This window comes from Pipra filicauda, unplaced genomic scaffold (assembly GCF_003945595.2).
Source record: "Pipra filicauda isolate LSUMZ 115617 unplaced genomic scaffold, ASM394559v2 scaffold244_size1468961_pilon, whole genome shotgun sequence".
Classification (NCBI taxonomy): domain Eukaryota; kingdom Metazoa; phylum Chordata; class Aves; order Passeriformes; family Pipridae; genus Pipra; species Pipra filicauda.
Window position 1 is genome coordinate 27,729 of NW_024104359.1, and position 12,735 is coordinate 40,463.

Sequence of the window (12,735 nt, forward strand, 5' to 3'; positions counted from 1 at the left end):
TTGGTACGGCCCAGCGCGGGGCATGGCGGGGCCGCGGCGCCGGCGCGGCGGGAGCGCAGCAGGATGTGGGGTATTGGATATTCAGCGCCGGGACGGGGAGCTAAGGAGGAAAACTCGTTTTACCCAGGTACCGACGGGGCTCATCCCCACAGCGTGGGCAGCAGGCGAGGGAGGGATTCTCCCCCTCTGCTCTGGGGAGATCCCACCTGCAGTGCTACTTCCAGCTCCGGGATCCTGGACACGAGAAGGTCGTGGAGCTGCTGGAGTGAGTCCAGAGGAGGATCGTGAAGATGCTTCGAGAGCTGGAGCCCCTCTGCTCTGGAGACAGGTTGGGAGAGCTGGGGATGTTCAGCCTGGAGAAGAGAAGGCTCCAGGGAGACCTGAAAGCCCTCTTAAGTGCCTAAAGGAGCTCCGAAAGAGCTGGAGAGGGGACTTTGGACAAGGGATGGAGTGACAGGACACACAGTAGTGGCTTTAAACTGAAAAAGAGTTAGGATTAGATATTAGGAAAAAATTCTACCCTGCGGGGGACGTGAGGCCCCTGGCACAGGTTGCCTAGAGAAGCTGTGGCTGCCCCATCTCTGGAAGCGTTCAAGGCCAGGTTGGATGGAGCTCTGAGTATCCTGGTCTAGTGGAAAGTGTCCCTGCCCATGGCAGGGGGTTGGAACGAGATGATCTTTAGTGCTCCAACCCAAACCATTCTGCAGTTGTTCTTCTTTTAAGGCTGAAAGAGCCAGAAATGCCTATAGAGGTACTGGCTGGACGTAGCTCTCCATCTGTGGGCCAAGCTCCAGCTGAGCTGTTCCATGAAACCAAACCCATCACTGCCATCCCAATGCCAGGAATAAAAAGCATTGGACACATCTAACTAAGCTCCTTCGCAATCAGTTCACACCATGACTCCTCCACTGTTGTGGCTAATCCCAATCTGATTTGAGAGGTGACAGAAAATTCTGGATGTTAACACAAATCCGTGGCAAAAGCAGCCAGTGCAGAGCTGATGGGCAGCAGGAGCTGTTCAGAAATGATGGCAATGCATTTCTTACAATTACCAGGGACCAAAGTGTTTTCTGTGGGAATTCTCAAGACTCCATGCAGGGTGGACTCCCCACAAGACAATATGGTCAGTTCAGGCGAAGCTTTAATTCCCATACATACTTTTTTTAGAAAAGTAACATGAAGGATTTGTTTTCACTGAGAGGGTAAAGAGGGTGGTTAACAAAAGGTATTTTGATTAAAGCTGTTAATCATAAGCCACCTTATCACTGCAAGCAGTATTTCCTCTCAGCTTTGCCTATTTAACATCAATAACTTTGACAACACACATTTATTGCCTAACACTTCCTGAACTGAGGGATGCTTCCGGCAGTCCTAAGAAAATGAGAACATTTTTTTTCTTCTGTAACAGTAAAACAATTCCTTTTTCCCACTGCCCCCTCCAATCAGTATTGGAGCACCCTGGAGTTCAGCTTTTTGTTACAGGCTGCTGCACTTCCAAAGTAACACACTTGGCTCTTCCTCATGTTTGTGATAAAACAACTTAGAGCCTTATTTTCTTTACTTTAGTTGTGGTTGCAAAGTACAGCTTTTTTTTGCTACCTGACCTTCCTGCAGGGATTTGTTCAGTTCTTTGTTCCCCAGAAGCAAGTTATTTGCTCCACCCAGCATCCACAGAGTCTTATTTGTACAACAGGAAGTACCTTGGTTTACCTGAACTCACCCGTGTCTTGCACCAAGACTTCCAACATGTTTTCTGCCTCCTGCTGGGTCTCCACCTCCCTGGGCAGCCTCTTCTAATGTCTAGCAACCCTTCCCATGAAGAAATTCTTCCTGATATCCAACCTGAACCTCCCCTGGTGCAGCTTGAGGCTAAATGTCCAGTCAGCAGTTGGTCAAGCATTTCATTCTCATTCATACAGCTGGTTCTGTATAAAATATTTAAACTGCCATGAACCAGCACTCCTGTCTGAGGTAGCAGTTCTCTGCCTCTCACTGCATGGAGCCACTCTTTCTGTATCCTTGGGAATACAACAGCTTTGGAAACACCGGTATACCTAAGGCTGTGTAATAATGTTGCATAATTCTAAGATACAGAAGACGTTGCTTCATCACAGAAATATATTTCATGAAGAGGGATGAGTTTATCAAGATGTCCCACGTAAAATTTGAATTGGGTCTGTGAGGTGGAGCGACTAGTTGTCTTCACGGAGTTTGGGCTTTGCTCATCTATGCCTGGTAATATGCAGGAGCTGCTAATTTCAGACTGGAATTATTGACATAATTCAATTCTGATGAATCATGGTTAATTTAGGGGGAGGGTTAGTCTTCCCCATAGCAGGGAAAGCTCTGAGGCAGTGTTATATAGGAAGGAAGTTAAAACTCGCTTAACAGGGATAAAAGGCTGTTTCACATTCCTCAGAGAAGTTAATAGTTCACCAGCAGTGCCCTGGCTGGAGCTGCTGAGGTCCTTGAGCAGCAGGTATTCATATATGGAGAAGCACTACAAGCAGGTAATTCCCTGACCTTAACCGTGGGAACGAGGAAGGTGTCCCTGTCCATGGCAGGGGGCTGGAACTGGATGATCTTAAAGATCCCTTCCAACCCAAACTATTTTGTGATTCACCTCCCAACAGCACTCTCCAAGCAGCATCTACCACATCCTCCATTTTCCTACTGTAGCTAAAGCATGAAAAAAATAAAGCTCATTTGTCACAGGCCCAAGCAACACATACCTGAATTCTACCACTCCCACAGGAACCTTGCAGTACCTGTCCCTGCAGCTGTGCTCACTTTGTTGCAAAATGCGGAATATGTTAGAATTATCTGAAGTCAGGATGTTCTGTGATGTAAGATCTTTGTATACTTTCAAGCCTAATCAGCAAGAAAGGAGAACTCATCGGTGGGACAGGCAGCAGATGCATCCCTTAGTCAAGGACATCCTGGAAGCAACAAGCTTTAAGGAAGCAGTAAATCAAGTTGTTGATGTCTATGCATACAGTGCTAACTTGGCAAAATACTCAAGGTCCCTGTATACTATAGCTGAACTATCTTCATTGTAATACCAAAAATCATGCCTACAGGTCAAAAAGACCCTGGCCAGGTGCAGACCCTTCCCTGGAGCATGTGTAGAAGTTAGCTGGGATTACGTACTTTAGAAATTAATAATGAATCCTAATGTCCAGAGGAGGCCACCTAGATGATCAGAGGGATGGAGCATCTCTTCTAAAAGGAAAGGCTGAGAGAATTGGGATTGTTTAGCCTGGGAAAGAGATGGCTCCAGGGTGACCTAACTGCGGCTTCCCAGTGCCTGAAGGGATCCTACAAGGAAGACACAGACTATTTACAAGGGCCTGGAGTGACAGGACAAGGGGGAATTGCTTCAAACTGACAAAGAGGAGGTTTAGATTGGGTATTAGGAGGAAGTTCTTCCCTGTGAGGGTAGGGAAGCACTAGCACAGGTTGTCCCATCCCTGGAAGTGTCCAAGGCCAGACTGGACGGGGCTTGGAGCAACCTGGTCTAGTGGAAGGTGTCCCTGCCCATGGCAGTGGGGTGGAATGAGATGAGCTTTAAGGTACCTCCAACCCAGGCCATTCTGGGATTCTTTGACTCTAATAGAGGGGCTGTGCTTGGGAAGTGACTAACTCCAAACTTCTGTGTATAAATGACAGTGTGGAAAGTCCAGTGGGGTGTGCTGGATTTGTGGGATACCACCAAGCATCTGGGCTTGGGCAGCTCTGAAATAAATAATCCATGTCGCTCTCAAGTGTGTCATTATTGGCTTGTTGCACACTGGGGAATGAGCCTGATTTTGTTCCCCAGACAGTAACCTGAATGACCTCACAGTACCACATGCAGAGCTGTGGGTGTGATGGAGACTGGGCCCCTCACCACAACCTCCCTGCACTGGTATGAAGCTGGTCACTGTCTCACAGTGATCCCACAGCTGCTGGGGCATCCCCCAGCCTGGCTCTCACATCCCCATCCCCTTCAGGAGGATCACAGGATCAGTTAGGTTGGAAAGGACCTCTGCAATCATCGAGTCCAACCGATGACCGAAAGCCACCATGTCAACTTGATCAGAGCACCAAGTGCTATGTCCGGTCTTTCCTTAAACACCTCCAGGGACAGTGACTCCACCACCTCCCTACACAGTCCATGCCAAATGGACTTCCATTCCAAATGGAATTCCAAAAGTCCATTCTGAGATCCCCCAGTGCAGCTGCCACAGTACCTATGGTGATGGGCAAGGGAGGTTACACAGGATTTATCCTGAAGGCACCTCTCACAGCCATCCAAATACATCCAAAACCCGTAAGTATTGTCAAAGTGCATATATATCAGTGATGCAGGAGAGACCAGAGATACTGTTTTAACTCATATTCACACAGTGCTTCGAGCTGATGGGTGGCAGGAAGGGTGTAATGAAGCAGGCAGAGCCTCAAAAAGGAAAGTTGGATGGCTGTGCTGCGATTAAGAGCGAGAAGCTGCTGATAGCATCGAAGCAGCAGCTGCTAAATGTAAGATGCACTTGAAAGAGTCTCTATTTTGTTATACATGGAAATGAGTAGGTTATTTTGATTGAGAACACCGCATTTTCCAAACCGCCGACCCCTCACGGGCAGCGCCAACATGGCGGTGGGCCCCGTCACGTGCCCGGCGGCGGCCGCGCCCCGCGCGCGCGCGGCGCCTCCCCCGTGAGGGAGGCGAGAAAATGGCGGCGGCGGCGGCGGCGCCTTGAGCGGCGCGTCCCAGGCGAGTGTCCCGGCGGGACGCGCGGGGCGCGGGCGAGCGGCAGCCGCGGGGCCCCGTCCGGGCCGCAGGGGCGGGGAACGCGCGCCCTGACCGCGCCCCGGCGGCGGACCGGCCCCTCCCGCCCACCTTTCCTCCCCTGAGGGGGCGGCGGCGGGGCCGGGCTGGGCGAGGCGGGGGCTGAGGGTGGGTCCGGGCGGGGGGCGTCCGGCGAGGGGGCCGCGGGGCTGCTCAGCATGGGGACGGTTCACGGCGTGGCGTGGGGTGTATTCCCACAGAGCATACCTTCGTTATTTGTTTTATTGTCATTTTATTACCTTTTTTTCCCGTTATTTAATTATTTCTTTCAGTGCCTTCTGCCACATACCAAAATGCCTGTGGGTGGTTAGGCTTGGAGGAAATTTTCTGGTTTTTTGGGTTTTTTTTTGTGGTTTGTACCCTTGGAGTTGTAGCGGGAGGTTGTGAATGGAAAGAATAAGACTAAATGTATATATTAAAAAGAAAAAAAAAAGCCCCGACTATTTTTAGATAACAGTTATGGTTGCGGATTGTCAGCAACGTTTGTTATTATCATGGTGTTTACCAAACTTTATAAAACATGAGCTGTGATATTCGTGTGCACCGTGAAGGTAATTTAACCTTACTGGCATAGACTAGCAGGTATTTTTTTTTACTTACGATGTCTGATTTCACCAAAAACTATAAAGCAACAAAACTACTGAATATTTACCTTATGCACAGTAATTTGAAGTTATGTGGCATCTTGTACTGTTACTGCTTGAATAAACACTTATTTTCAATATAGTTTTCTGTTGTGCTTTGTATTTTGGGCTCGCTTAAATCCATAGTGGTGGTTTAAAGTCACTTTAGTGCGTTTTTTAAAACTTACTCTGTATTACGGAAGTTCTTTGACTTAAAAGTTGCTCGAGAGCATCATTGCAAGGTCTTCATCATTAAAAAGGATTAATTTTACTCCAAATTAGCATATCATACCTGCTTGAAGTGTGGTGTCGGAGGAGATGCTGGGCAAAATTTTAGGTGCTCTTTCCTGTTTTCATTGTACATCCATTATGGGAACAACTTGGGCAGTGACAGCGTTATTTTTGAAAATGAGACACTCTGAGCTAAAGGATTAACAGCTCTCATGGGGTGAACTCGTGATGGAATAGTTAGCAAGTGGGATATGTTGCACATCTTGCTTATAACACATCCAAAATGTGGCTGAGAATGAAGGAAATGATACATCCAGTGTTGTTTTCTTAGGCTCATTTAACTGGTTGCATAACTTTGCAAAAACTAGCTAGACAAGTTGTAGGTGTAAATATTTTGAAGTGCTTTTAATGTCCTCTGGAGGAGACAGGACTGGTTTTTTGAGGTACTTTTCATTATGTGAAATTATTGTAAAGTGGTTTTAGAAGTGATGCTGGTTTTATTGCAGTTGGAGTGGTAACCTGTGTGTGTTAATTTGTGCCCTGATGTAGGCAGACAAATGGCATCGATAATGCACAGCACATCTGAATTTTTAACAGCAGATCATACTTCTTCTTTAGTTCTAATAGCAGGGAATCTCTACTTTTAAAGCATCCTTCATTGCCATGAATTTTTTTTGATGGCAAAGTATATGCAAGGATCCAATATGATGATGGGCAAGAGGTCCTTAGGTGACCATATATCTGTTAAAGTTTAGTTCTTGCAGGTGCCCAGGAGCTGGAGCATCGTGTGCAGCTCTGCTCGCAGAGTAGTTGTGTTTTGGGAGGTGAAGGTGGAGCCTGGCACTGTAGTGTTCTGCTTCCAGCTGTGTGAGCTGAAACTCCTAATTATGTTCCCGTTTGATGCAGCATCCAATGGGTGGTTTGTTAAGCACTTGGCAAAGCTGCTTTTTTTCCCAGTACGTACAGCTCTCTCTGATGATTTCTCTGAGCCCTTCTTTATGGTAAGAAGGAAACACATCTTCCCCTCCTCCCTTTTATTAACATCCTTCTAAAAGCAATAAACAGCCACTATGCTGTTTCCTGTTAATTATAGTACTAAGACTGAAAAAGAAACCAAAGTAAACACCCCTCATATATTGAGGTTTGTGATTCATTTCAGTTTTAAAGATGACATTTTGGGAGAGAGATTGTACTCTGCAGCAGAGGGAATTATCAGGCTGGGGAGGATCATCTGAGGTGATTAGATAGGTAGTTTCTTCCTTGTTTCTTGCTGCATTGTGTGAGGTATTGCTGTAAAAAGCATTTTTCAATATATCCTTTCCCTTTCTTTCCAAACAAAACATGCCACCAGTGATTTTTACCAAGAACAGGTTTTGCTTTTTGTCCAGGATCAACCAGCAGTTCAGTGCTGGGCTGTGAGGGAGAGGGATATGGCAGTATGCCTTTGTAGCTGGCTGGAAATCTTGCATGTATTCCTGAGCAACTTTTGATGGATCTTAGATTATAACCACATTTCTCAGTAAATTTCATCAAGCAATAGCAAATACTACAAATTTAGATTAGGTATTAGGAAGAAATTGTTCCCTCTGAGGGTGGTGACTGGGACAGTTGCCCAGAGAAGCTGTGGCTGCCCTGTCGCTGCAAGTGTCTAAGGCCAGGTTGGACGGGGCTTGGAGCAACCTGGGCTAGTGGAAGGTGTCCCTGCCCGTGGCAGGGAGTTGGGCCGAGATGATCTTTAAGGTTTCTTCCAACCCAAATCATTCTGTGATTCTACAAATCTTATCCATTTGAAAACCGTCTGTTATTTTATCTCAGCAAAACTTTGATTTTTTTGTGTTTAACATCAATGCGTGCTGGCCTTGTTTGTGATCACTGTTATCTCCGTCCTGCCAGGCTGGACGGGCGCTGCACAGCGATGGAGAATGAACCAAACACAACAACATGTTCTGCACCTACAACGACTGTCGCCACCACCTCCACCTCCCGGACTGCGCTCCCACAGATCTCCGTCTACAGCGGCTCCGACAGACATGCTGTCCAGGTACTGGGCTGTGGGATGTTCTCCCCTGTCCTGTACAGAGCTCTCAGTACAGGCATTGCACAATACTTTACACAGGATTAACTTTCCAGTCTTAATTGCTGTTGTCTGTCTGCATAGCTGACTTACCATTTTCAGGAGGTGTTGTCTACTGAAGGATGTCAGACCACTTAAGGACAGTGCAGGGTACAGACCTGACTCCCAAATAAGGGAGGGGGGAAATGCTACACTAGAAAGTTTGGTTGGTTCATCATGTGCTAAGGGTATGGATTATTAACATAAACCTTTACAAAATAAAGCTGTTTGAGCAACATTGACTACCCAGAGGTATCTGTGTGGGATCCAGCCCCTTCTTGCTTCTCTTGAAATTAGGTCTCCTTGAACTCTGTACAGTCTATTCTGTTGGGTTTCGTAATTGGGTCTCTCACACACTACCCTGGTCTCTCAAAAAGCAGAACATGATGTAGGATGTGTTGACAAGCAGCTGAGAGGCTGGGATGTTGTGTTGGGAATGATGCTGTATTGTCAGGCTGTCCTTGAGAGCATGAATATATTGATGCTGACAATGCTCTGTGACTTTAGCAAGAACAGTGATGGAGCAAGTTCAGTATTACAAAACTGGTGTGAAAAGAATTTATTTGGTTGTGTCTCCTTGTAAAGGTAAACTTCAACATCATGTCAGCATGGTGTGTGCTTTGTAATTGTAATTAATTACCTACTGATTCATCACAGGTTATTCAGCAGGCCTTGCATCGTCCTCCTAGCTCAGCTGCTCAGTACCTCCAGCAGATGTATGCAGCCCAACAGCAGCATCTAATGCTGCAGACTGCTGCTCTGCAGCAGCAGCACTTAAGCAGTACCCAATTTCAGAGTCTGGCAACTGTTCCACAGGTGAGAGTGAAGATTACTGACAAAGAACGGTGTATTATCTAGAGCAGGGCTACAGTCGTTGTCAAACGTAATAACAGCTTAAGTGCCTGAGCTTAAAGCCTCACCATAATTCACTGTTATGTTCTAATGACATTGTTATTTTAAATTGTATCTTCCTCCAAACAGTTTGGAGGGTTTTGTCTAGTGGTATAGATGCTCCAGTAGGCAACCATTCCATGCTTTATTGCATGCATTATAATGCATCATGTAAATCATCAAGCAGTAATAAAATAAATATTAAAAATAGACTACTTCAATCTTCATCCCATGATTTTCTCTAAATGTTGATGGGGAAAGCAATAAATAGCATTGTATCCTAGTAAAATCAAATAAAAATAATGAACATCTTAGTGTGTTTTACCTCACATCTGGCTGCATTGTAAGTAATAGTAAAATTCAGTTGTAACTCTGAGTGTGAAAATGTAGGAGGTAAATGACATTTCATTTCTGAAACACAGCTTTTAACATTAGTGAGCACTGGAGGAGACCCATTTTGAGCTCAAGCAGTGGCAGCATTTCCTTTGACCTCAGTTGACCTTAGATTGAGAATATGATTTTGCAGAGAGAGGTGGTTGTTAACGATTTTACACATGGAAATGCTAAAATGGAGTTAAAGACCTCAGGGGAATGGCTGCTTGGTGTCAGAACTGGACTGGCTCTTTTTGGCTCCTGGCTTTTCCTTCTACACCTTTTTCATTAGATTGTGGTAATATATTGATTTGTCTTTTTTTGTTGTGATGTATTTGTGTGTGGATATACAGTTACTGAGACAGAGCAAAGGAAAGCAAGCTGGGGGAGGCTGAGAGGTTTTGGTATCAGACTGTTCATACAGAAACCTAAATCCCTGTCCCTGTATCATCAGAAGGGCTGGAATAGCCTGCTGTGAAAGACTCTAGATGTGCATACATAATTTACCATTCTGGAATATGAGGGTGTTCTTTACGGCATTTGTAAGGCTTGTTTTATTTTTTTGAGGAGTCTAATTGTAGTAAAAATATGTGAGTTTTAACAATGACAGTTTTCAATGATGTCACATTTTAAGTTCTGAGTGTCATAGGTAGTGAGCTGACCTGTAAGCTCCGTCATTAACAGCTTGATAGACTTTACCTCTGATAGGTTTTGTTCAAGTCTTGATCTGATAGAACCTTCATGCCTGAAATTGGGTAGGAATTCAAGGAATTTAGCACCTTGCAGATAGGATTCCACAGTGCAGAGCGCACTTCGCTGAAAACTGTTTCCACTGAGAAAACTATTTTTACTGTTAACTCAGACAAAAGGTAAAGGTAGAGAGGGATATTTCTCGTGGTTTATGCAATAATATGAACAACACTTAAACCCTTTCTGATTTCAATATTTGACACCTATTCTTGCTATTTAGGCAAGCCTGTCAGGTGGGAGGCAATGTACTTCCCCCCCTGGGAGTGTCACTCAGCAGTCAAGCATGTCGCAGACCTCGGTACGTAACTGAACACAGCCCTCCATCCATTCCCAACCCTGCTTGGTTGTTACATGGCTACTGGGAAAAGCAGAAAATATGTCAGGATTTAAAATTGTGCGGTTAAAATTGGTATTGCAGAGTAAACTGCAAGACTCCGTAGTAAGCGTTGGGTGCTGTCTGCTATTGTTGCTGGCCAGTGTTGGCTTCCCCAGTCCCAGACCCCTCCTGGTGCTCTGAGGGGCAGCTCCTCACTCCAGAAGCACCAGCGATTGTTCAAACTCCTGCAGGAGTCACTCCCTGAGCTCTCATACTCTTACTCAATTTCTTATTGGATTTTCCACGTTAGTTTCTTTATTGAGGGCACTACAGTAGATTAAAATCATTTACTGTGTATCAGTGATAAAGAGCACCGAAGCTAAAGAATCCAAGTCAATGCTAACGTATATTTATGAAACTGATGAAATGTTTATAGCATTCATTCTTTTATTGATTATCATCTTTTATCATGCATCTCTTTCGCACTTTCACTTCCCATAATCTAGGCATGTGCTCAGGTTTCAGTTTTGAGCAGCTCTGTGTTCAGTTCATGTTGTATTTCTTTAAGTGGCATCTTCAGACATATAATTTGCACAGTCTTTACAGTTTTACAGTTGTCTGGCGTTGGATTTGTTAGTCCTGCAGACATCCTGCTTATTAATCACACCCTCGAGCTGTTCATGACTCCAGTGCATAGCTTCAGTGATTTAACTGTATATTTTTTTAAGCTCTCATAGCTTGGCTTGGCTTGGCTTACAGTTGTTAGAAGTAAAATCATTCATTCATTAAATTTAGGAGGGAAAGTCTTTAAAGATGTCTGATGTTAAACTAACAGAATAATTGGGCTGGGGTTTTTCAAGGAAATCTTTTAAGTAAAAGAGCTGGGCACTTAACTCTGTTAGACTGGTTAGAAAAGAAAAAGGAAAAAGAAAACCAAACCACAACAGCTTTTTTTTTTTTTTTTTTGAGAAGATGCTACAGAGCAGTTGTTGAGGAACATTTAATATGAAATTAGAGAAAGTTGTAGTCTTCAGTCATTTTTCAATATGCATATGGAAAATGAGGATTTAAAGTCCCTATGTGGTGGCACAAAGAAGTATCCTGATAAGGTTGCATAACAAGCATAACAGAAGATACCAATCCAGGCAGATAATATAAACATTTAAAAATGCTTCAATATTAAAATTCATGTGTTTTTGTTAAAATATTGTGGGCTCATGCTACTTCTTCTATAAATGTGTATTTCTATGAGGTATATTTTTCAGACTTCATAATATCATTGTTTATACTCGTAACTGCTTATTATTATTTACTGCAAAGTGGTTGCTTGCAGTTTAAGAACCAAAACGTACAATCTTGCCAGAATTCAGTTTTGTGACGATTGGGTCAATATATTTTTGATCCCTTTACAGTTCAGAGATTTCAACTGCCCCTGCCATTTTTGTCAAAGGCTTTCTGGCTTTAGACCATAGGATGACTGAATTTCCATGACAGAGGCAATATTTTTGTTTCCTTAGATTAACCTCTCCACCTCTCCCACACCTGCACAGATAATAAGCCGTTCTCAGACCTCCAACACCACCAGCAGCAGCATCACCCAGCAGACGATGTTGCTGGGCAGCACCTCTCCCACCCTGAGTGCAAGCCAGGCTCAAATGTACCTACGAGCTCAGATGGTAAGTTTGGATTACAGTCCTTAAGACTGGCTTAGGTCCAACCCTGTTGTCTCCACAGCTCTGCTTGTTAAATAACGTTTTGACACACTGGAAGATTGAAGTTCTCTTTCTTTATTATAGTAGATATTGGGCTGCTCTCTTGTCTTTGTTTCACTCACTTGTAATATTGCAGGGGAAGTCCTCTTGTGTAACAGATCATAGGTGTATTTATAGATTTCAAAGGTTTTTCTCAACATGTAGAACAAATATTTTAAATTATTTTCATTTAGTTTTATTTACTTAAAACTACCATGATAAATTGTTCTTTAAGTAAGTTAATCTAACAGTAAAGTAGTGAATCTTAGAATCTGTGCATCAGTACATGTAATTTATGTATCTCCTTAAGGTGCTGCATTTCTTTTACAGATTTAAAAAATTTCAGTCTGTTGGCATATATTTTTTTCTTGCTTAACAGCTTATTTTTACTCCTGCGACCACTGTGGCTGCTGTCCAGTCTGACATTCCTGTTGTCTCATCATCCTCCTCATCTTCCTGTCAGTCTGCAGCTACTCAGGTGAGCTTGTGTAAACTTATGGAAGGTCTGTGCAGTAGAGTGGGCCAAAACTTAAAAGGAAGGAAACATTGTGTGCTTATAAAAACGGCTCACCCCAGACCTTAGAGCAGCTGAGCTGCTGGAGGGCTCCTGCCAAACTCAGCTGTTCCTCTCTCCTCTCATGGATATCTCAGGTGGGTCACCTGATCTGTGAAGGTGTGCTGAAGGTTGAGTTGTACTCAGAACAGGGTTTGAACACTTCCTGTGGTGACATGCTGAGCATGTGAGAAGTATAAACTAGCTGTTCATTACAGGAGTGCTAAATGCTGAGTAAGGAAGGGGTCATGTAATCAAAATAGTGGATGGTGGTAATAATTAGTCCTCTTTTTCATGTAAATATGAT

At 44.2% G+C, this 12,735-nt stretch overlaps 1 protein-coding gene across 9 annotated transcripts in view; it reads left to right on the forward strand.

Annotated features, from left to right (window-relative positions):
• The first annotated feature begins 4,706 nt into the window (after window positions 1–4,706).
• Window positions 4,707–12,735, forward strand: part of PHC3 (polyhomeotic homolog 3) — a 32,978-nt gene continuing 24,949 nt past the window's right edge. For 5 of the 9 annotated variants that reach the window (XR_003543034.2, XM_027733278.2, XM_027733277.2 and 2 more), the window contains exons 1-6: window positions 4,707–4,753; window positions 7,576–7,723; window positions 8,453–8,611; window positions 10,029–10,106; window positions 11,642–11,800; window positions 12,255–12,353. Coding sequence is in view for 8 of the 9 variants with exons in the window: in XM_027733278.2 (XP_027589079.1) it covers window positions 7,598–7,723; window positions 8,453–8,611; window positions 10,029–10,106; window positions 11,642–11,800; window positions 12,255–12,353 (621 nt within the window). In the remaining variant the exon portion in view is untranslated. The remainder of the gene's footprint in view (window positions 4,754–7,575; window positions 7,724–8,452; window positions 8,612–10,028; window positions 10,107–11,641; window positions 11,801–12,254; window positions 12,354–12,735) is intronic. The other 4 variants (XM_027733279.2, XM_027733280.2, XM_039381875.1 and 1 more) reach the window with 4 other exon arrangements.